General features: G+C 36.5%; 1 protein-coding gene and 2 pseudogenes across 1 annotated transcript; all 3 read left to right on the top strand.

Annotated features, from left to right (window-relative positions):
- The first annotated feature begins 1,852 nt into the window (after window positions 1–1,852).
- On the top strand, window positions 1,853–3,007 carry LOC138925242 (olfactory receptor 7G2-like; annotated as a pseudogene).
- A 12,622-nt stretch (window positions 3,008–15,629) lies between these two features.
- Window positions 15,630–16,568, top strand: OR7G58 (olfactory receptor family 7 subfamily G member 58). The gene is given in 1 exon segment (NM_001391167.1): window positions 15,630–16,568. A coding segment is annotated over 1 exon segment (939 nt).
- On the top strand, window positions 24,426–25,311 carry OR7G75P (olfactory receptor family 7 subfamily G member 75, pseudogene; annotated as a pseudogene).

Genomic DNA, 25,812 nt, shown 5'->3' on the forward strand with positions numbered 1-25,812 from the left:
ATATGTCTTTGGAGAAATGTCTATTCAGTTCCTATCCCCATTTTTAAATTTGATTGCTAATTTTTGATATTGAGTTGTATGAGTTTTTAAATATAATTTGGATATTAACTTCTGTCAGATGTATGGTTTGCAAATATTTCTCCCATTTGACAGGTTGTCTTCCATTTTTTGTTTTTTTTTACTGTGCAAGAGGTTTGTAGTACGAGGTAGTGCCACTTGTTTATTGTTTCTCTTGTGGCTTGCACTTTTGGTGGCATATTCAAAAATTCATTACCAAGGCCAATGTCAAGGAGATTTTACCTTATGTTTTCTTCTAGGAGTTTTATGATTTCAGATTTTTTGTTTAGGTGTTTAATCCAAAAATGTTTATTTTTTTTGTATTGTGTAAGAAATGCATCCAATTTTATTCTTTTGCATGTAGATATCCAGTTACCTAACACTATTTGTTGAAGAGACTATCCTTTCCCCATTGTGTATTCTTGAAGATCTTATCAAAGTTATTTGACCATATATGTGTGGGTTTCTTTCTGTGATTTCTACTCTATTCCACTGGTCTATGTGTCTGTTTTTATGCCAGTACTATACTGTTCTGATTATTATAACTTTGTAATATACTTTGATATCAGAAAATGGGATATCTCTAGTTTTTTTCTTCTTTGTCAAGATAGCTTTGACTGCTGGTGGTCTTTTATGAATCGATATGCCTTTAGGATTGTTTTTACTATTTCTTGTATAAATTGCATCGAGAAAGGTGTACGCCTGGCCTCAGAGTAAAGAAAGCAGTCATCTTGGGTTCCTCTGGAGTCTTGGTTTCTAAGGACGTTCACTGCCCTGGATCACAGTGACAATGAAGTTGCTTGGCTAATGAGAAGCTTTGGAAATTGAGCGTTCATTGGATACAGACATTGCAATCTGCCTGTAACCACTTCCTTCAACCATCCTTCCGCAGAAAAAAAATAGTACAGCTGAGTCTCCTCCCATATATGATCCTTTTTGCTCAGTGGCCCAGTACCTACTCAATTCCTTTGCATTTCCTGAGGACAGATCTCCCAGATGCTACATTCAGAGGCCATATCAAGCATTATTCTGCTGTGATGCCAAGCAGGTAACCTAACATTCTTTAGTCAATGTTTGGAAAGGAGAGCAGGTGTTTTACTGCAGATTCATCCAGGGTAAGCTGTAAAGAGACTACAAACATCAGATCATTGGAAGTACATCATCTGTGGTCCTCCTGCTTAACTGTTTGTATTCTTCTTCACGTGTTTTCTTGTACCTTTTCACCAATATGCGAGTAACCCTTATCTACTTGTACTCACTCTAAAATGGCCAATATCCTTTTCTTCCTGAGGAGAAATCTGTATCTTCTAAAACAGGGTGACTGTTATAAAATTGTATCACGTTTACTTGCATTCCTCTGGTGATAGGGTGCAAACATTTAGAAAACTTCACATATATTCCCTTCCTGATCCTTGACATATCTGTGTTATTTCTGGTGCATGGAACTGAGGTCTCAGGGGATCCAGATGGAATCTTCGAGAAGCGTCCCTAGTCTATATGTTTCTCTTATAAAATTGCCAAAATTTTAAATAATCAAGAGAGTATAGATAGTATAATTAAAAAAATGACCACCCTTAACCCCTTCCTGAATTAACGATTGTTGACACTATGCTATGTCAGTTTCAAGTCTTTTTAAAAGTCAACAATATCCTTACATAAGGCACCCTCTTGGCATTTGTATACATTCGTCTCTTTCCAATCCCAGATGGTGTTTGCCACTGGTGATGCTCCTGGTATTGGACAACAGATTTTATTGTGTTGTTACCTTATCTTTTCCATCATATTTGCCAAGAACATGAAATCCTAGAACCAAACAGATGTTTTAGAATTCTATTTTATGGAAGTGACCGATTTTCCAGAACTGAAGTCCCTTATCTTAAGCCTGTTCCTATCCATTTACTTGGTCACCATCATGGGAAAGTTGGTCATCATCTTGGCAACCATCTCTGACTCCAATATGTCTACCCTTATGTACTTCTTTCTCTCCAATCTGCCCTTTACTAACATCTGCTTAAGCACAACCATAATCCCAATGATGTTGCTGAACACCAATCACAAAATCAGAGTATCACTTATACAGGCTGCCCCATACGGGTTTTCTTTGTCCTGATTTTTGTTAACTCAGAAAATTTACTCCTTGTTCTTATGGCCTATGACCACTATATAGCCATTTGCCACCCGCTGAGGTACACGGTCCTCATGAACCTCTGCCTCTGTGGCCTGCTTATTCTACTCTCAGTGTTCATTAGCGTTTTAAATGCCCTGCTCCATAGTCTGATGGCTTTGCAACTGTCCTTCTGCACAGATGGGGATACCCCTCTCTTCCTGTGAAATAGCTCAGGTCATCAAGAGTGTTCTTATACTGTCATCAATAGCATCCTGGTTTCTTTTGAAGTTAGCATATTTCGTGGTATTCCTCCCCTTTGAATCATTTTCTTTTATACTCAAATTGCCTCCTCTATTTTTTTTAAAGATTTTATTTGTTTATTTATTTATTTTTCTTTTTTCTCCCCAAAGCCCCCCAGTACGTAGTTGTATATTCTTTGTTGTGGGTCCTTCTAGTTTTGGCATGTGGGACGCTGCCTCAGCGTGGTTTGATGAGCAGTGCCATGTCTGCGCCCAGGATTCGAACCAACGAAACACTGGGCCGCCTGCAGCAGAGCACATGATCTTAACCACTCGACCAGCCCCCTCCTCTATTTTGAATGCCATCAGTGGGTGGAAAATATAAAGCTTTTTGCACCTGTGGGTCTCACATCTCATTTGTGTCCTGATTCTATGGGACAGGTTTGGGAGTATTCATTAGTTCTGTATTTACACATTCTTCCAGGAAGATGGCACTACCTTTGGTGATATACAATGTGGTCACTCCCACGTTGAAGCCCTTCATCTATACAGCCTGAGGAACAGGGAAATGAAAGGAGCCTTGATAAAATCATTGGTAAGGTAACTTTTTTCAATGATTGTGTCATCTGTTTTGGGTTGATGTTTCTAGAATAATCAAAGTGAAAAGAATACTGGGTGAGTCAGAATGCCTGACTTCTCTTACTAGATTCTTCTAATATGACTAGATAGCATATTGGCCAAGTACATTTTAAATTGGAGTGGAAACTTAATCTGCACTTTATCTATCGCTGTGACGTTTGTTAAATGATTTCTAATCGCAGTTTCTGAGTCAGATTCCTGAAGAAGAGCCTGAGTCAGGGGTTCTTGTAATAGTGATTTTGGGAGAATGTTTTTAGAAAAATAGAAGTGGATAATGTGTAAAATGCAAGGAAAAGACTTAACCAAGGCTGTGGTGATTTTTAAAAACTACTTGTGCCTGATTCCATGGCTCACGCCATCAGAATTGCACTTCAGAGTTAGAACTACTGTGAGACTAGAGGGCTGATATTTCATACCTCAGTTCAGTAACTACTGATCTCACTCACTGGGAAACTGTATGCGTGTGGAGCAACATCAACATCCATTACACTTTATTTCATTTTGTGTAAAGTGGCATAATTAGATTATCTTAGTGTTTTGACGTGATAGGAGATTATTGACTTTATCAATCAGAAGACTTCTAGTTTTAATAAGAAAAAGAAATGCTGACTCTAATATGCTCAAAAAATAAAGAGAGTTATGAGGTGTTAGATGTTTTAACTAACTTTCTTGTGGTAATCAATACACACCATATATGTATTGGAAATCATCACATTGAACACCTTATATTTATACAGTTTTGTCAATTATACCTCAATAAATCTGGGAAAAAGTAGAGTGATCTTTCATTATAAGATCTTCAAAGGTAGGGAATACACAGGATCTGGGCAGTAAGGCTTCATTCATTCCACCATGTGGTGGATTCCTCCTAGGTCTGCTTCTCCTCATGGTGCAGATGGTTGCAACAGATGGGTCTGTCATATCCAGACATGATTTCTGGAAATAGAAAACTGACTGTCCTTCCATGAGCCTATTGTTAATAGAAGATCTTTGGTTAGTAGATCTTTCTATTGAGTCAATATATCTATGTCATCAATAAGAGTAGAATCATCAGCTCCTTCTGAATGCAATTCCTTTGTTGGAGAAAATTATCACTATGAGAAGTTTTAACTAACTCACCCTCTGGAAAGTAATTTCTGTTAAGAAGTCAATCCGTAACCGCTACAGACATTCACAACAATGCCTGGCACATAAAAATACTGAATGGAATTTAACTAATATCTATATACATATGTGCTCCATATCTTGCTGAAATTCACCAATCTAGTAAATTTTGCTCACACATATTGTTTTCACATTGGCTTCAACAATGGGTTTTATCTAATATTTTCACAATTATCAGCAGCCTTTTCTACCCCGAGTTACATAATCATGAATGGTTATTGTCTAGGAAGATCAAGGACGGGTAATATTTTCCTCATACTTTGTTTGCTATAATTCCTTCTTATTGATTTATTTGTAAGAATGTATCTGAGTTTTTACTTCCTTCTTGGTCACCTAATCTTGCTATATATCTCATTCATCTCTGCTGGTAGTACAAACAGACATGGTTGGGTCAAATTAATTGAATCACTGAACACTTAGAGGATTGGCTGCAGTCTTTGGGCTCTCTTGTAAAAGTTTTTAATGTTTCTTTATGAAGAAAACAGTTTTCCCATGGAGACAGACATTACTTTTAGAAGGAAATGTTGAATTTGAAACAGCAAAAGAGAAAATGAAAACTGGCAGGATTAGAGGGATCGCTTTTCTTAAAAGCAGAAAGAAGCAGGGTTATAAGACAGAATTATTTCTGTGAGTTGGTGGGTGAAATGATGGAATTCTCTCAGGAGAATGAAGAAAGTGTCCAGAGAACCTTCTGTTGTGGTCATCATGGAAGGGAGAGAGAGAGAGATGCATCGTGTTCAACACCACAACTTGAGGACAGTTCCCTTACTAGTGTTCTTTTGTCTTATAGTGCAGATTCCTGCATTGACTTCCACAGAACACTTGCAAAGGCTAGTCACCCAAGTCTTCTGTATATCAGGAAGTTTCTTGGACTTAACCCAAGAACTACAGATTTTCAGTCTCTGCATAGATGTTAAATGATTGACACTTTCAATAAACACTTTATGAGATTCTGCTCCACTTTGAAGTTTGAAATGCATGAGTTTAATATTAGAAGCCTATGGGAGAATGTATTTAGAATCTGAAATATGAACTTCTTTCCTAAGTTTTCTTGTTAAAATATATGCAATGTAGTGTATGAAATGTATCTAAAGTTCTTAAAGAGCAGTAACATAATAAAACACGTATAACTATTACCTGGGTGAGGAAATAAAGCAATGTCATCACCAGAGAATCCACTTGAAGTGCATTTCAGGGATATCAACTTCTTTCTCTCCAATGGCAAACGCTACATCGAGTTCATAATTCTGTGTGGTGTTCTTCTGCAAGATTGAATCCTATGAAACTGCCAGTATTTGATCCTACTTGCCCTCAGAAATGGACAATAGGATTCAACATAATTGTTTTATCACCCCATACGTATCCTTACTCTTTTAGTAAATTGTCTTAATTTGAAGAAGTAGAATATTAATTTACACATTCTGCGTCTTGATTGTTTTTACATCTTTGTGCTTTGAAGTTCAAAAGTGTTGTTGGTTTTAGCAGTAATTTATTTATTTTCAATGTTCTCTATTATTATATTATGTATGGTGACATTACAAGATAGGTATCCTTGCAAAGTTGAAAGATATTTTGGTTCATGGTTTTCTGAATTCATGAATACATAAATCTGATTAAATATTGTCAAACGTGTTTCCTGGCGGGAAGAAGAACATTTTATTCTTGAGATAAAATTATTGGGTATACAGTAGAACTTGTACTTTGGATACTTCCAAAGACTTTTCCTACATGGTTGAACCACTTTAAGCACCCACTAGAATTTCCTGGTGATCCAAATCATGATCAACTTATTTTCATTTATACTGTCAACCTAATGGGCATAAAAATTATTTTATTATTTGTCACTTCCTGTATGATTGAGATTGAGGGCTTTTTCACATATTTTGGGGCCATTTATTTTTACTCTTTCTTAAATATCTGTTTATGGTTTTCTATCATGCTGTTTATTTTTTCTTATTGAGTTCTTTATATAATCAGTATTTTAATCCTTGTTGGTGATATCCATTGCTAATTTCTTCTTTGTGCATGGCTTGCCTTTGCAAATCCTTTATAGTGTATCATGAATCAGCACAAGTGCTTGGTTTTAATATAGTTGAACTCAATATTTTCTATAATGCCTTGTGTTCAATAGGTCTTGTTCATTAAACCCTTACTTACGTGGATCTGAATAACTTGTAGTTTTGCTTTTTATATTTGAGGCATGAACCGACCTGGAATTTAGCTTTGCCTTTGGTGAGAGGTAGGAATCAAATTCATTTTTAAGTTCTGCACCTTTTAATTAATGGTCCATTCAGCCAATGCAATCCTGCTTCTCCAATAAATAAACTATTAATTTATGTACAGTCAGTAGGTAGCACAACAGAGCCACATCCCAGGAAAAATTGCTTTTGCACAGAGAACTAATGGTTCGCTCTGTCTTTCTGTATCCCTGAGTGCAAAGTTTGATTTTGAATCCTCAACATCTGGAGGAGAATTGAATGTCATTCCTTAGTATTGGCACCCAGATATCTAAAGTTCCCATATTTATTTTTTGAAAATAGTGAGAGGTCTTTGTCTATCAGTGAAAGTTGGACTGCTCAGTTTCTCCTTATTTTTCCATTCTTTTTTAAATCACAACTAGATGGGAGGTATTTCTGTTCTTTACCTGTAATACCTGGTAATGGCTGAGGCTGGGCAGAATGTGAAGAACCAAGTCAACTCCATAGGCTGCATCTGCAGTCAATTGGTGTCTCTGTTGATGTAGTTAATATTTTAAAGGGAAAAGCAGTACAGAGATTAGGACAGATTCCAGAATTTCCAAATGTGAACATTTTGCCATTAGAATTATCTTCTTAAATTACAAATAACATACATAAGGATGATATACACTTAATATTCTACTCCATTCTCCTGCTTTACTTCGCAGGCAAGCAGGCTTGAATATAGTTAGTTTCCACATGTTATTTTAAACTCGTTTTACACATATGTATATGTGTGTATATGTCTGTATATACATATATATGGTATACATACATATATATGCCACAGTTGAAACACCCATCAAATTGAGAAAACAAAATTAATTATGTCATAAGATGGTGAAATATGTAACATAGATAAATTTAATGAAACAGAGTAAAATGGCCCGGGAATGCTAAATCATGAAATATCTTGTTTTTATACACCAGTTTAAGGGTCAGCCCAGTAGCTTAGTGGTTAAGTTTACACACTCCACTTTGGCAGCCCGGGATTTGAGGTTTCAGATCCCAGGCATGGACCTACACACTGCTCATCAAGCTATGGTGTGGTGATGTCCGATGTACGAAATAGAGGAGGATTGGCACACAGGTTAGCTAAGGGCCAATCTTCCTTACCAAAAAATAAATTAATTAAATAAATAAAAACTTTTTTTAATGTTTTTAAATTATTATTTTTTTATTTTTTATTTTATTTTATTTTTATTTTTTTGAGGAAGATTAGCCCTGAGCTGACTACTGCCAATCCTCCTCCTTTTGCTGAGCAAGACTGGCCCTGAGCCAACATCCCTGCCCATCTCCCTCTACTTTATATGTGGGATGCCTACCACAGCATGGCGTGCCAAGCAGTGTCATGGTCCGCCCCCGGGATCCGAACCCGCGAACCCCAGGCCGCTGAAGGGGAACGTGATCATTTAACTGCTTCGCCACTGGGCCAGCCCAAAAACTAGTTTAAAATGGTGTTTGCAGTATATAAAGAATTAAAAGTCAGAAAAATAACATTGTTTATGAACAGCATTTTAGGGGAAGAAACAGTCTTCCTTGACACTTTTTGGGTCCCTGGCTGAGTCTGAAAATTAAACTGATCAAGACAGGTTAACAAGAGAAAAGCATACATGTTTATGTAAGTTTTATGTGACGTGGGAGCCTTCATAAGGAAATGAAGACCTGAAGAAACAGATAGCCATGCCTATTTTTATGCTAGGTTTGCTGAAGACTGGGCAGTCATGTGGAGAAATATTATATGTCAGACTATATGAGGTAAAGGTAGTATAAACTGGAGGAAACTTAGCAAGCCTTGTTTGTTAGGATTCTTCCCAGTGTCCCTTTGTTTTGGGAAGTAAGGAGTCCTTTTCCTCTGGGTATATGGAGGGCTCATGTGAAGGTTTGATGATCTGTTTCAGGGGGAAAGAGGGAGAGAAAATCAAAGTGATCTTCTTGCTTCTGCTGTTTTATCAAACTCCTTCAGCTTAAAAAATGCAATATGCCAAACTGCAGTATTTTGGGTAGCCTGTCCAGAAGCCCATCAGTATCACACTAAATATATTGAAAATGCAGAGAAATTATATATATCAAGTTCAGCGCATTGATTCCATCTTGGGAATGAAAAATGATCAAGAATGTGGAAAATGAAGCGAGGAGGAAGGAAGAACTTCAAATATACATGTGTTGTTTTATTTCTTTACAATACTTTCAAATACAGTATATTTTAATTTGATGGTGCTGAGTGGTAGATACTCAGGACTTTATTGTTTTTAGTGCAATTTCTGATATATTTGAATCTCATCATCAAAATGAAAATTTATGTTACATCTGTAGTTAAAACACTTAATTAAATTTCTCATAATATAGATATCTTGTTAGCCAAATTAATTTACTCTTTTGAGTTTTCATTATTTGTGTTGATACACTTAGGTTATTTATTCTAATTGTTATATATTTCATCACATGTCCACGCCAAATTGCCATTGATATCAGTGATATTCATTGGGGTTGTTCCCTCACTCAGCTTCTCTACATAAGCAAGACTCCCAGTGGGACTGTCAGCACATCCATTCTTTCTTGAAATTTACAGTTGTCACGCAAAAGATTTTCTTTCTCTTCTCTTCCTTCACCTTGTCTCACGCAACACTTTCCTCCCTATAGAAAATCATGCCAGGTGTTCCTGTCTTGTTCATGGAACAAAAAATAACTGGAACAAGCATTGAGAGGGTCTCAGATGTCAGTCATTGTGCTTGGTGAGTTTATTTATTCATTTATCATCCTTAGAGCATTCCCATAAGGATTTACAATGGTTCCTTATTGCACACCTGTGTATAATATAAGGCTTCTTGCACATTCGTTACAATTTACTTGTTCACAAAGCAAGTGCTGGAGCCTGGATTAAATTCAGATGTGTCTGAGTTAAAATCTTACCCCAAATGATTGCTGTTGCTGTGATGACTCCATGCTCAGGGCACAGCATTTCTCATTGGTGAAGCAAAATTTGCCTGGGGGCATTCAGCTCTAAATATTAGGATACTAATGAGCTGTTCACACCTTTGGAGTCTTTTTCTAAACCATTTGTTCATAAGAATAATGGGCAAATGCACCCAGTATGCACCCAGAAGTTAGCCAATCAACTCTTCCTGTTTTGGGCAATCAATGACCATATTCTTAGGTATCTTAGCTCAGGAAGCAGGATTATCATTGATTTAATCCTGGCTCATAAATACATATTCCTATAGGAACAAATACCCAAGGTACCCTGCCTTTTACAAAATTCAACGAGTAAAGACAGGAGAGGATCTGAATGTCATGATTGATTTTCAATTTTTATTTTTCTGATGTTATCTGCTAATTACACTACTGAGACAGATGTGCCAAACCTAGAAGGAATAGGGAATGGATCAAGATACAGAGTATCATGGGATTAATTATTTCCATAATATGCCATACAAACTTAAAAATAAAGGATGGGACGGGTCCCAGTGGGCTACCTCAGGAGGAAATAAGGAAAAGGAAAAATAGATCTAGAAGTAATAACCTATTAATGAGATTAATTATGACTCCAGTTAGTTTAAATTTTTAAATAGTATAATATCTTTTCCTGTTAGCTCTCAAACAAAAATGTGACTGGCAGCTAAATAGAAGAGAGTGTGCATGTGTTTTTCATACACTGCTGTGTGTGGTAGGAAACGCAAGAAAATTATAAAAATAAGGTTTCATTTTTCTAATCCAAATTGTCATGCTCATCTTAAGTAACAACTACTTCACACTTACTAGGTACTAGGGTCCCTGCTAAGCAATTAGTATAGATTAAAAATTTTTTAAATCTCACAAATACAAAAGCATTTGAAGTGTCCAGGTACACTTTGATCAATTTCCTTTTTTTTTCCCCAAGGCTGCTTTGACAATCTTCTCTCTTTCCTACAACTGAAACAATTCTCCTGTCAAGTAGTCTGCAGGTTTGTGTTGGCAGGTTGAGTTTTTCTCAGTTATGGTTTCTGCTTAGGACACAGTAACAAATTGTTGCTATTTACTTTAGTTTTTTTTTTTTCCCAAAAGTCCATGCATGCCACCCCTTCTCCACTTGTTGTGTTTTGGAGAAAAAAAATGCATTACTTATGATGTGAGAAAAATATTTTTATCTGTAAGTAATTGGGAGTAAAAGAGAGTCTCACCAACATAGTCATATATGTTATATAATGCATGCATGTTAAAGATCATAGTCATCACAGCATGGGGTTCAGGTAGCATATTCTAACCTTGACCTCAAGTCTTGAGTGTGAACCTGTTGGATGCTATCGCTCAATATCTCAATATCTATGTGATCAGAGGTGAAATCTAGAAAATCAGAGAAACCATGTGAGGCTTTATTCAGTTGGAAATTCTCAAAAGGCACAATGGAATCTGATTGACCCTTCAGGGCATCTAATTCTTTACTACTGAGAGATCATATCAGATAGTGGTATGAGGTCCACTCCAAAGTCTGGCAGCCCGATTTCAAACACCTTCACCACCTCTTACCAGAGTGTCGTGAATCCGTGTATCCATAACTTAAACTTATGTTACCTAAGTGACATCACTTAAATCGTTGAATGAGAAAAATATCAACTCATAGGTCTGTTGAGAGAATAAATTAGGTAATATAAGCAAAGTGCTGAGCTACAAGGCTAGCAAGAATCAGAGCTCTGTTAGTGGTGGTAGAAGGAGTTTATAAAAATGATTATTTTCATGATATAAGTTCTACTAATACTACTATTAATTACAAAAATTAGAGAAAGAATTTTGTGATAATAACCCAATTGATGGGACACTGAAATGAAAACAGTAATTTAAAGAACAGTCTTACATATACATTGGCAATGAAGTGGCTTAAGGGACTCAGGTGCTTGAAATACCTGCCAGCCCTCTCTGCAGGGCACTGATAATCTAGGTCACTATTTGCTCAGGAAGGGTGCTTGGTGTCTACACACTTTCAATTTTTTGGAAGAATTTCAAGAAGATTGCTGTTAGTTCTCCTTTAAATTTTGGTAGAATTCTCCAGTGATCCATCTGGGCTTCATCCCTAAAGAAAAATATTTTAAAGTATGTTTTAACGTGCAGCATCATCCCCATCTATTAAATTATGAATGAAATCTCACGAGATCTCCTAGATAACGTAGAAAATAAACACTAAGGCCTTTCAGTGGCATTGATTTTTATCATAACATAACTAAAAATAAAGAACCATAGTGCAACCCAAAGTCTCCCAATATGATGAGAATTACACCTTGAATCTATTGTGTGGAAATAGGGAAAAGTGTTTATCAAAGTTTAAAAGGAGAGTCTGAAATCTGTGTATATTGACCCCAATCACAATTGATCACAGAGATATTTCAGATTCTTCTGTGTAAAATATAGAGTGCAGAAACTAAGGTACAGGAAACAGTGACTCTAAAAATGAAATATCCCTAAGTGTTTGAATTTTATAATATCTTAGCTATATTTATAAATATATTATTTGTACCCCATTCATGAACTATGTTTTCACACTTAAACTTGGAAACAGGCTCCAAGAAACCATTAATCAGACAGAAATTCTTTTGTTTATAACTTTAAAAAGAGCAGTCTGGGATTCATTACAAAGGGAATATGTGTACATGTGTGCAAGGTATGTGAAATGGAGGGGGACCTGAACAGGTGGCAGAACTGGATCTTGTACACCTGGCCTAACAAGGTTGAGGATTAGCCATCATGAATTCCTCTCTTCCGTTGTCTTGGTCTTTAAGGATTTACAGTGCCCAGGGATCAGAATGACACAGAAAATATTTGTTTATATGAGCTCTGGATATCGATCCCCCAGGGATATAGAGACTGTAATGTGTCAGCCTGCAAGAACTTCATTAACAGCCCTTGCCGAGTCAGGAAGAATCACACCTGAGGTTCCATCCAGGGATGATCTTTCTTGGCCAGGAGCGCTTTGCCTCACTTGGTCTCTCTGCTCTTCCTGAAGACGTATCTTCAGTCTTAAATATTCAGGTGATATGTCAAGCATCAATCCACAGTGATGCCAGTCAGGTAACTTAAAGTCCCTTAGTTGATGCTTTGGTAATGAGGACAGATGTTTTACTACAAATTCATCTGTGGAAAGAAATGAGGAGAGAACATGCATGAAATGATCAGTACCAAGTGTCCCATGAGACTGCAGCCTATGTCTTCTTGTTGACGAGTTCCCAGGTATGTATGTACCAATACCCAGCCAACTCTCAGTTGGCTAGTCTCCTATTTTCCATAAAAAATGGCAGAACCTGTTGTCCTCCTGAGCAGGAATCTGCCCCTTCTCAAACGCGATCACTATTATAAAACCTTCTGACATTAACTTGAATTCTTCTGTGGCTACAGGGAAGGGATTTGGTCAGCTTTTCATTTCATTTCCATGTGTGGTTCTTGATAAATCATCTTACCTAAGAGTGTTTTCATTAGCCCTATAACTGGGCTGTGAGGACATTAGGGAGAAGGTGGAGACAGAGAGAGACTCAGTCAAGTGCCTTCCTACTACACTGTTTCTCTATAAAATTACCATGCATTTTTATATGAGAGCAGCTGAGGTAGTATAGTAAAGTAAAATATGACTATTCTTCATTCATTCCACAATTAACAAATGTTGACATTCTCCTATATCAGCTTCAGGTCTTTCTCATGAAGTAATAAAATAATATAAATACAGAAGAGACCTATTTTGTATCCCCCTCACTTCTTGTTTTCCCCTTCCTAGAGACAACGTCATCTAGAATGTAATGGTATCCCCCATGCATGGCTTTATATTGTATATAAACTCATAAACATATATTGGTTGAAAGGCATTAATCAAAGACTTAGTTTGGGAATGGAGAAATAAGTTGTTATATAACAATGTATTGGAATACTCTCTGTTAATTAAAATTAATGAAGTGGGACTAAGTATATCACACATTAATTAAAATTAAATTGCATAAAGATGAAAATTATAAGTGAAATATACAGTATGGTTTGGTATCTATAACACTCTCAAAATGCAAAACAATACAATTGTTTATGGAACAATAATATAAATTACAGTAAAAGTTACAGAGGAATAATGTACATGAAGTTCATATAGTGGTTCCCGTGGAGAGAGAAAAGAATCAAGATTGTTCAAATACTTGGTGTGAAGACTTCATTCCTACCTGTATGATTTATTGCAATAAAGATACCTAAATAAGAATAGTGAAATGCATGAATTTGATAAATTTGACTGATGAGTACCAAGCTCTTCATTGTTATTCTGTACTTTTGTTTTATGTGAATAATCCATAATAAAAATAAACCTATCTAGGTAGGATCAAAAATGTTAATAATTTTTCATTCTATAGACTTCTTTGCATACAAAATTTTTCCCCTGTAAATTTTCATTATTTGTGTTTATTCATATATATGATTTGGTTTGTTATTTGATTAATCTTAATTGCTATGTATTTCATCACATGTCTATGCCAAATGAATATTGATATCATTGACATTTCCTTCATTCCTTTTCTGAAAGGTTCCCAGCTGGAGTTTCAGCTCAGAAATTCTTCCCTGAAATTTGCAGTTACCATCTAGGGATGTTCTCTCTTTCTATCTTCTTTCCTCAACTTGCCATACTCCATTGTTTCTTCTGAGCAATGAAACGTTCCAGGAGCTGTTGTTCAAGGCAGACAAAAAACTGCAGTGGGAAATGTCAGTATGAGGGTCCTGAATGCCTAGTGTCATGCTGGATGATTTTTCTCCATTGATTCCTCATCATTGCAACATCCCTATTGTTTGTTATCACAGTTCCAATTACAGAAATGAGAATATCAGACTTTCCATACAGGTGAACAATGCCCCCCATTAACGAAGCAAGTGCTGGTCTATATTAAATTCAGAGTGCTTGCATCTAATATACCAAATGGTAAAGATTTTCACAGCCACTTCTTTTCCCACATTGAGAGACCACTTTACAGACGCTTGACTATCTTATAACTGTCTTATCTTGTAAGCCTCTGACTTTTAAGGACCAAGAATTGAAGCTACTTTTATCACTTTCTTAGGAGCATATGCATTTCATTCTTTCTCTCATTTAACTTCTTTTTAAAAAAATATGCCACCTATCATCCTAAGTGAAGAAATTCGCTTAGGATGAGACAGCGAATCTTATTGACAAAGTTTTAGAGCTTATCCATCACTAATGCACTTGAGTAGTGTTTCCATGGGAGAGTCTTATGAACTTCAAGTTTATAGGCAACATACTACAATGTTTGCTCAAGTACAGAGCATATACTCAGATAGATGCCGTGCATCTGACACACATTACCTCATGGTAGAAGTGGATATACCTAGCAGGTAAGTCAAAAGAATTAGGGCATTGATCAAAATGAATACATTACAGTTTTAACAGGGAATTATGAAACCTGAGTGAAGGTTTAGGAATGCTAATTCTGTACTATTAACAGGCTTTAACAGAGATTAATCAAGTGAGTCAATTCAGCAGTCAGATGATCTGACCTCAGACTTAGTCTTTGCCATGAACTAACCAAGTACTTCTCAAAGATGTAACCTCACCTTACATAAGTTTCTAATGGATAAATGGAGTGATAGTATGATCTGACTCATCTGTAATTTAACAAGCCTTTCAGATGATTTTGAGGCATGCAAAAGTTTGGGGACCATACTCTACTTGAGAGATTGTGTAACTTAATTCAGATCTTTCTGTTTGTTTGAGTGAAGAGACATTTCTGATGGAAACATCATATCTTATTCTTTGTTTCAGTCTCAGCACTTGGCAAAGGGTGGGAAACAGAGTAGGTAATCAATATAAATCAGAGCCAATAAAGGAAGCGGAGGGAAGAGTAAGAGTAAGAGATGATGAGGAAGGGAGAAATTAGCAGAAAGATTTGAATTTTCTCTTGGGTTCACAATATACATATAGTTATTTTCTTTTTATTTAAGCACTGGTTCTCAAGCTTTAGCACGTTTCAAATTCATTTGGAGGGCTTGCTAAAACAGATTGCTGGTCCTTACCTGAGAGTTTCTCAGTGTAAGTCTGAGTTAGTCAGAGTAAGTCTGGAGTGGTACCATCATTATTCCTTCTTAAAAAGTTCCCAGCTGATACTCTTGCTGTTTATTCCGGGACCATTCATTGTATTTTCTTTTCACCACATTTTTTCCATCAGATTCATCAACAAAATGGGACCCAGAAATCACACAGATGCTCCAGAATTCCTTTTACTGGGATTGACAGATGATCCAGAACTGCAGTCCCTCATCTTCTCCCTGTTCCTGTCAATGTACCTGGTCACCATCCTGGGGAATCTGCTCATTACCTGGGCTGTCAGCTCTGACTCACATCTTCACACCCCCATGTACTTCTTTCTCTCCAATCTCTCCTTTACTGACATCTGTATAAGCACAACCACAATCCCAAAGACGCTGGCGAATATAAAAGCACAAAATCAGAGCATCACTTATATAGGCTGCCTCACACAGATATGCTTTTTCCTGGTTTCTGCTGGCTTTGAAAATTTTCTTCTTGCAGTTATGGCCTATGATCGCTACGTAGCCATTTGTCATCCGCTGAAGTACATGGTCATCATGAACTCCCGCTTCTGTGGACTGCTGATTCTATTCTCCCTGTTCATTAGCTTTGGGAATTCCCTCCTCCACAGTCTGATGGTGTTGCAGCTGACCTTCTGCACAAACCTTGAAATACCTCTATTTTTCTGTGAAGTTGTTCAGGTCATCAAACTTTCGTGTTCTGATACCCTCATCAATAACATCCTGATATATTTTGCAACTAGCATATTTGGTGGTATTCCTGTGTGTGGAATCATTTTCTCTTATACTCAAATTGTCTCCTCTGTTTTGAGAATGCCATCCGTGGGTGGAAAGTATAAAGCTTTCTCCACCTGTGGGTCTCACCTCTCGGTTGTTTCCTTATTCTATGGGACAGGTTTGGGTGTGTACATTAGTTCTGCTCTTACTAACTCTTCTAGAAACACTGCAGTGGCTTCAATGATGTACACTGTTATCCCTCAAATGCTGAACCCCTTCATATATAGCCTGAGGAACAGGGAAATAAAGGTAGCCTTGAGAAAACTCATTGGTAAGATACCTTTGGTTTTTTAGGAGTTTGTGGTTTAATTTCCACTTATGTGTATTTTCCAGTTGTATTCTCTTATTGATTTCTAGTTTTATTATGTTGTCATCAGAAAAGACACTTTGTATGATTTCACTCTTTTTAAATTTATTGAGACTTGCTATATGGCCTTACATATGATCTATCCTGGAGAATGTTTCATGTATACTGGAGAAAAATGCATCTTCTGCTGTTGTTAAATGAAATGTTTGTATATGTTGTTAAGTTTTGTTTGTTTATGCCATTTTTCAAGTTCTCTATCTCTTTTGATCTATCCAGAGGTACTATCCTCTGTAGAAAGTTTTGTTTTGAAGTCTCTAAGAGTTATTGTAGAAATATATATTTCTCACTTCACTTCTGTCATGGTTGTCTCATGTATTTTGAGGTTTTGTTGTTTGGTGTCCATATGTTTATAGTTCTTATATCACCTTGATTATTCACCCTTTTATCTCTATATCTATCTATATTTTTATATCTATCTTTTTTGTCTATTTAAACAGTTTTGAACTAAAATCTATTTTTTATGATATCGACTCTGCTCCGGTAACTCTTTGTCTGAAGTACATTTTCCATGCTATCATTGATAATGTATTTGTGTTTGTGAATCTACAGTGTGTCTCTTGTAAATATCATATCTTCACATTCTGTTTCTTTCATCTCTCTTCCATCCTCTGGCTTTGGCTTGGAGAGTTTTATTCACTTACCCTTAAAATACTTATTGATATAGAGATTCTTGATTCTTTGATTTTCAAATTTATTTCTGTGTGTCTAAGAGTTGATTTTTGTTCTTCATTTCCTCCATTACTGCCTTATCTTCTTTTTTGTGAGTGTGAACATTTTTTATTTCATTCTCATTTCCTTTTTTGAATATATACAGATAATTTTCTTTGTGGTTAACGTGGGAATTTAATTTAACATGCCAAATTTATAATTTATATAGTTTGATTCATTCCAATTTTAGTTCAATTGCCTACAAAATCCCTGCTTTTTTATGGTCTGTCTTTTCTCCTTTATGTTCTTAGTGTCACAAATTAAATATTTTCTGCATTGCTGCCAATAGCATAGATTTAAAAAATTTTACATTTCTTTTTAAAATTCAATGGGGAATATAAAGTTGAATTGTAAACGAAAAATAAAATACTGTGTCCTTTACTTGCCTACACTTTTATCTTTACTAGAAACTTTCATTTTTTCATATAACATTAAATTAGTGTCTTTATATTTCAACCTGAAGGAATCTTTAAATATTTTCATTGACTAAACTGAGGGCTAATGAAATATTTCAACTTCGTTTATCTGGAATGTTTTATTTCTCTCTCATTTTTGAAGGGAAATTTTTTCAGATATAAAATTCCTGTCTGAGATTTTTTTCTTTCCACATTTTAAATGCATTATCTCACTGTCTTCTGGCTTTCGTGGTTCTGATGAGAAATAGTTTGTTGATCTTATTAAGAGTCCCTTTTGTATAATGAGTTGATTTTTCTCTTAAGTTTTCATATTTGACGAGCTCCCTTCAAGACTCTCTTGTTTTGGCTTTGTCAGTTTCATGATAATGTGTCTTAATGTTCGTATCCTTGAATTATCCTCCTTGGAGTTTCTTATTTTTGTCGGCTCATGTGTTTTACCATATTTGGGAAGTTTTTGATTATTATTCCCTCAGATACTATTTCCATCTCCTTCTCTTTCTCTTCTCCTTCTGGGACTCCCATAATTTTTATACATATATATATATATATATATTTTTCACTTCATGGTGTGCCTTTGGTCCCTTAGGATCTGCTCACTTTTCTGTATTCTTTTTTCTTTTCACTCCTCTGAGTCAATATTATAATGTGGTAGCTCTGTATACCATATTTTCAGCATATTTTCTAGAGTTTTGCTTTTTTGAAAAAATGTTGAAGGTATTAGTAGTCTATTTGTTTTGCGACTTTCCCAAAATGTATTCATAAGGACTGTGATTCTTGTGGTACGTGATCATTGAAAACTGTTCTTTAACTTTCTTTAGCTAGTGCTTTGATAGATTTCCTTGAGTGGCAAGAGTGATGCAAAAAAACCAAAACCAAAAACAAAAAAGGAAATAGCACACCTCTCTGTCTTTACAGATTGAATCTGTGCTTCAGTGCTCTTTCAACACTTAGTCAGGTTTGCACTGAGCCGAGAGATCAATATGAAACTTTAGGATCTTCTTCAGTCTTTTCTGAATATAGTCTTGCCATGGACATGCATGTAGCTTTCTAAATACCCCCATTTACTTGGCTGCTTTTAAATCTCCTAATTTGCTAAAGAAAATTTTCCTTGTTTTTTACTCTAGGACTTAGCTGGTTATTTTACGTTTTGGTCCTTTACCATAGGCATATGTAGGCCGTTAGTTTTGTTTTCAGTGTTTTTGAACAATGCCCCTACTTCACCGGTATGAGTTTTCAGTTAGGAAAAACAGAGATGAGTGCCTTGTTTCAGTCCTTTGGGTTGTTCCCAGACAGGTTAGAACAGACGTACAGAATGATTTAAGGAAAGACCTACTGCACCTCTGCTGAATCTGTGGACCAGAGTGTCAAACTGAGAACACAGGCTGTGACCATTTTAGTACTAAGACCACTGCCATGCCAGGGAGGGAGTGGAGCAAGGGCAAGTGAAAATGCCACAAGACTATTCTACTATTTTGAAGTTGATTTTTCTTGATTCAGCACTCACTTGGTTGCCATAAATTTGGAGTGTTTTCAGGAGTTCTGACAATTTTTGACAGTTTTTGTTTGTATTTTCAATGTTTCTTTGAGAGCTTTAAGCTACTTACTCTTTCATTTTGCTGAGAGTACTCTTCCATGCACTGTCCATTTTGATTACAGGGAATATAATGAACTTCTGAATATAATATGTAGAAACAGAATGCAATGAGCTATACATAGTGTTAGTCCTTAGAATATGCTTTTTACTGTGTTTTTGCTATATTATCACTTGTGTTTTATATGTAAGATATTATATATATTTATATAATATATATTCACATATATATATCCCTATAATAAACTACATTTTTGAACCTAAATGTCCTGTCAGTCTTCCTTTGATAGTTATTATAAAGGGTGCCTTTGAGTGTACCCAAGGAAAGAAGACTAGAATCCAATTACAGAAGGAATTTTTGTCCATGTGTGAAAGGCACTTGAAATGGATATGAACAGATAGGTAGATGGAAGAGAATTGCATACTTTTGGCATCTCTGGATGAAGGAATTAGCCAGTTTTAAGTTTTTCCTTCTCTGAGCTTTGCTTCTAATTAGTTTTCACTGCCCTGGGATCCGAATGGTAGCAAAAGAGTTTGACTAATTAGAAACTTTGGATATTGAACTCCCAAGGGACAGAGACTGCCAATAATCTGCCTGTGGCCACCCTACACAGTAGCCCTGCTCAGATAACTAGGCAGCACACCTGAGCCTCTTCCCAGGGACAATCACTTTTGCACAACAGCCTAACCCTAAACTCTATCTTTCCATGCTCTCTGAGAACAGGGCTCCCATCTGTCTAGTTTAATGTCAAAGTAAGAACTGAATGTTGTTCCTTAGGTTTGGCAGTCAGGTCATCTGAAGTTCTCTAGTCTGTTTTTCAAATAGAGAGAGGCATTTGTCTACCAGTCGTTCTGGGGTTGAGAGGTAACATACTAAAGATGACTTGATCTTATTCATTTATGAAGTGTCTGCCTAAGTGTCCATCATCTGACATATCTTCTTGTACTTTTGCAACAATATTAAACGGTCTGCTAATCTTCTACTCTGACACTAAAATTCTAGGGTTTTTTCCAACCTCAGGAAAAATCCTCCCTTGAAAAATGTTGTGGAGTGTTCCCGAATTTTCTAAAGTATTCCTTAATTTCTGGACAGGGGATTGAGATGAATGGTCATCTTATATTTATCATTCTGTGCCTGGTTCTTTGGGTTCCTTTTTAAGGAAGCCCCTGGTACCTTTCCATGAGAACTCTGACAGAAGGGATGAAGAACTAGGCAAATCCTATAGGCCACATCCACAGTACTGATATCTCTTTAGTAACTTATGACATATTTTGAAAGGCAGAATAACACAGAATATCACGACAAGTACTCATGGATCTGTGTCCCGAATTAGTATATGGTGACATTTGCCATAATAATTCTCTTCTTTAAGTAACAAAATAGTTTGTATAGAGATGACATTCATTTTTGTTTTCCTCCATTTATTTTCTTCCATTCCCAGAGGCAACTACGTTCTTGAGTTTTTGAGTTCCTTGGTATTGTTTTAAGTTGTTTGTATGCACGCATATGTGTGTGCGTTTGTGTGTGCATGTCTGTATATGCATATGTGTCACAATGAAAATGCCCATTCCTTTGAGAAGAAATAAATTGTTGTAAGACAAGGGAATAGAGCAAAGGAGTGGAAGTTAATGAACCAGAATGGAATGTACCAAGGCTTGCTTCCTCCCTCTACTTCTATACTTGAGCAAGATTTACAGTGGAAATGTCAGCGAATGAATTCTTTCCTGAAACTTGCAGTTACCATGCCAGGATTATTTTTTCTTTCTCTCCTCTTCTTTCATCTTGTCCCACCCCTCACTCACTTCCCTATGATGAACCCTGCCAGTTTGTCCATTCATGGTCATGCCATTTACAAATCACTATAGGTGATATTAAGAAGTTCCCGTATGCCAAGGACTGTGCTTGGTGATATTGTCTATTTATTCTTATCCTTGTAATATCCCTTATAATGTTTCATAATGGTCCCAGCAAACAAATGTAGAGACAGAGACTTCTCATATAGTTTTGAAAATCTCCTTATTTCTGAAGCACCTGCTGGAACTTGGAATAAACTCACTTGTGGTAGAATCCAAATTTACACCAAATGATAGTGATCCATTCTGATAGAGTTACTTGTTTTCATAACTTCATGCTTGTTCATATTTTCTCATCTTGGAAGCAGAGTTTTTGTATTGCAATTCATCTTTAAACATTAACATCCCGATGAGCTATTCACCTTTAATATATCATTAGAGAATTTTTCCAAATCATTGTTTCATAAAGATAATAGGAAATACCCTCTCTATCTTTCTCTCTTCCCAGTCCCTGGTAAACACTTTTTTGACTCTATGCTTCCTGTGTTTTGACTACATTACATTCCACATACAAGTGAGATCATACAATATTTGTCTTTGTCCATCTGACTTATTATAGTTAGAATAAGGTCCTCCGGATTCAGCATGCTGTCACAATGTCAGGATTTACTTTTTCTCTAAGGCTGAATAATATACTGTTGTATGTATATTCCACAATTTCTTTATCCTTTCATCCATTGATGGATATTAAGATTAATTCCACATCTTGGCTATTGTTGATAATGCTGCAATAGACATAAGAGTACAGGTGTCTCTTTGAGATCTTGATTTCATTTCGCTTCAACATATACCCAGAAGTGGGACTGCTGGTAATTCTTCTTTTAAGTTTTTGAGGTACTTCAATAGTGTTTTATATAGTGGTTGTACAAATTTACATTCTTAAATTCCCATCAACAATGGAACAGGCTTCCCTTTTCTTCACATCCTCACCAACACTTGTTAACTTTTTTCTTTTTGAATAACATCCATCCTAACATATGTGAGGTGATTTCATATTGTGGTTTTAATTTACATTTCTCTGATGATTAGTGTTGTTAACACTTTTCATATACCTGTTGTCCACATGTATGTCTTCTTTGGAGAAATGCCTGTTTAGATTATTTGCTCATGTTTTAAATCAGGTTACTATTTTTTGATATTAAGTTGTATGAGTTCCTTATATATCCTGAATATTAACTCCTTATCCTAGGCATGCTCTGGCAATATTTATCCCACTTTATAGATTATCTTTTCATATTGTTGTTTATTTCCTTTTGCTGTGCAGAAGCCTTTTAGTATTATGTAGTTCCTCTTGTTTATTTTACTCTTTTGTTGCTTGTGCTTTTGGTGTCATAGTAAAAAATTCATTGCCAAGGTCAAAGTCATGGAGCTTTATTTATGTTTTCTTCTAAGAGTTTTGTCATTTATGATCTTATGTTTTACTCGATAATCCATTTGAGTTGGTTTTTTTGTGTGGTTTAAGATATGCATCCAAATTCATTCTTTTGCATGTGGATACCCAGTTTTTCTAACACCATTCATTGAAGAAACTATCCTTTCCCCAGTGTGTATTCTTAAAGCCCTTATCAAAGATTACTTGACCTTATATGTGTAAATTTATTTATAGGCACTCTATTTTGTTTTACTTGGGTGTCTGTTTTTACACTAGTACCATACTGTTTTGATTACTATAGTCTTGTACCATAATTTGATATCAGGAAGTTTGGTGTCTCCAGCTTTGTTCTCCTTGCTCAGGATGGGGTCTTTTATCATTCCATATGCCTTTTAGGGTTTTTATCTCTTTCTTTATAAATTGCATTATTAATAGTGTATACTACGCCTCAGAGTCAGGAAACCATCCACCTTGAATTCCTCTCCTTGGAGTCTTGGTCTTTAAGGATTTGCACTGCCTTGGATCACAGTGACAATAAAGTTTCTCAGCTGGTGAGGAGCTTTGGAAATTGAAACTCTAGGGATACAGAGATTCCCATCAACCTGTAACCACTGCCTTCAATAATCCTTCTGCAGTAAAGAAGTAACACAGCTGAGCCTCCTCCTATAGGTGATCCTTTTTCCCAGGAACCTAGTACCTCATTCAATCTCTTTGAATTTCCTGAGGACAGATCTCTCAGATGATACATTCAGAGGAGATGTCAAGCATCATTCTGCTGTGACACCAAACAGGTAATGTAATATTCCTTATTTGAATATTTGGAAATGAGGGCAGGTGTTTCACTACAGGTTCATCCAGGTGAAGCTGTGAAGAGTGTACTGGGGCTGGTCCTGGGGCTGAGTGGGTGAGTTCATGTGCTCTGCTTTGGCAGCCTGGGGTTTCGCTGGTTTGGATCCTGGGTGCAGACATGGAACTGCTCATCAAGGCATGCTCAGGTGGTGTCTCACATAGCACAACCAGAAGGACCTACAACTAGAATATTCAACTATTTACTGGGGGACTTTTGAGAGAAGAAGGAGAAGGAGAAGAAGTAGAAGAGGAAGGAGAAGGAGAAGAAGGAGAAGAAGGAGATTGGCAATGGATGTTAGCTCAGGTCCAATAAAAAAAAGAGTGTACTTATATTAGATGAATAGAACTAAGTCACCCATGATCCTCCTGTCTGTCATCTTCTTCACATGCTTCCTCGTACCTCTGCACTGATATGCAAGTACCTCTTATTTACTTAACTTGTACTAGTCTACTATGACCAGTACCTGACATTTCTTCCTGAGCAAAAATCAGTGTCTTCTAAAACAGGATGACTGCTATAAAATCCTCTCACATTCCTATGGTGGTAGGGTGCAGAAGGATTGGTAAACTTCACCTTTTTTTCCAATTTCTGGTCCTTGACATATATTTGTACTATTTGTGTTACATGGAACTGAGGTCTCATGGGATCCAGATGGAATCTTCAAGCTACTTCCCTATTCTACATTTTTATCTTATAAAATTACAAAAATTTTAAATAATCAGAATAGTATAGATAGTGTAACTAAAAAAAATGACCACTCACACATTAACTCCTTCCTGAATTAACCATGTTGACAACTTGGTATATCAGCTTCAGTTCCTTTTAAAAAGCAACCATGTGCTTACAGAAGGCACTGTGTTGGCAATTCCATACATTCATCCCCTTCTCTACTGAGATAGTGTTTGCTACTGGTGATGCTCCTGGTTTTGGCATTTGATGATTTGCCAGCAACATGAAATCAGAAACCAAACAGATAGTTTAGAGTTCCGTCTTATGAAAATATCAGATAATCCAGAACTGAAGTCCCTCATCTTCAGCCTCTTCCTGTCAGTTTACTTGGTCACTGTCCTAGAAATCTGCTCATCATCTCAGCTGTCATCACTAACTCCAATCTGCACACCTCACTTCTTTCTTGCTGATGTGTCCTTTACTAACATTGGTTTAAGCAACACCACAGACCCAAAGATGCCGCTGAACATAAAAACACAGAATCAGAGCATCACTTATACAGGCTGCCTCTCACAGGTCTGCTTTTTAGAAAATTTACTAATTTAGAAAATTTACTCCTTGTAGTTATGGTCTATGACAGCTATATAGTCATTTGCCAACCACTGAGGTATGTGGTCACCATGATTCCCCACTTTTGTGGCCAGCTGATTCTACTCTCAGTGTTGAATAACATTTTGAATGCCCTACTCCACAGTGTGATGGTGTTGCAACTGTCCTTCTATACAGACAGGAAAATCCCCCTCCATTTGTGTGAAATTTCTCTGGGCACCAAGATTGCCTGTTCTGATATCCTCATCAATATTGTCCTGGCTTATTTTGCAGTTAGCATATTTGGTAGTATTCCTCCCTCTGAAATCATTTTCTCATATACTCAAATTGCCTCTTCTATTTTGAGAATGCTATAAGTGGATAGAAAGCATAAGGTTTTTTCCATCTGTGGGTCTCAACCCTCACCTGTGTTCTTATTCTATGGGACAGGTTTGGGGGTGTACAATAGTTCTATATTTACATATTCTTCCAGGAAGACTGCAGTAGCTTCAGTGAAACACAATGTGGTTGCTCAAATATGAAACCCTTCACCTATAGCCTGAGGAATGGGGACATGAAAGGAGCCTTGAGAAAAATCATCCATAGGGTAGCTTCTTTGTAGTGATTGCATCATCTGCTTTGGTCTGATGTTTCTGCAATGATCATAATGAAAGGAATACTGGGCCAGCCAGAATGCTTGACTTTCATCACCAACTTCTAAAATGACCAGATAGCATAATGGCCAAGAGCATTTTAAATTGGCATGAAAACCTAATTTTAACTTTTCCTAGCTCTGTGATGTTTGTCAAGTGATGTCCAGTCTCTAATCTCAGTTCATAAGTCAGAATCCCTAAGATGGGAACCTGAGTCAGGGGTTCTTGTAATAGTGATTTTAGGAGAAATGTTTTTAGAAGAAGTGGATAAGGTGGATACATCAGTGAAAAAACTTAACCAAGGCTGTTGTGATTATTAGAGACTGCTTCTACCTGATCCCGTGGTTCAGACAATAAGAATTGCACTTCAGAGTTACTAATATTGTGAGGCAAGGAAGCTGATGTTTCATATCTCTGTTCAGTAGCCACTGAACTCAGTCACTGGGAAACTGTAACAGGGATGGACCTCG

Source organism: Equus caballus, chromosome 7 (assembly GCF_041296265.1).
Source record: "Equus caballus isolate H_3958 breed thoroughbred chromosome 7, TB-T2T, whole genome shotgun sequence".
In the NCBI taxonomy this organism is placed as follows: Eukaryota; Metazoa; Chordata; class Mammalia; order Perissodactyla; family Equidae; genus Equus; species Equus caballus.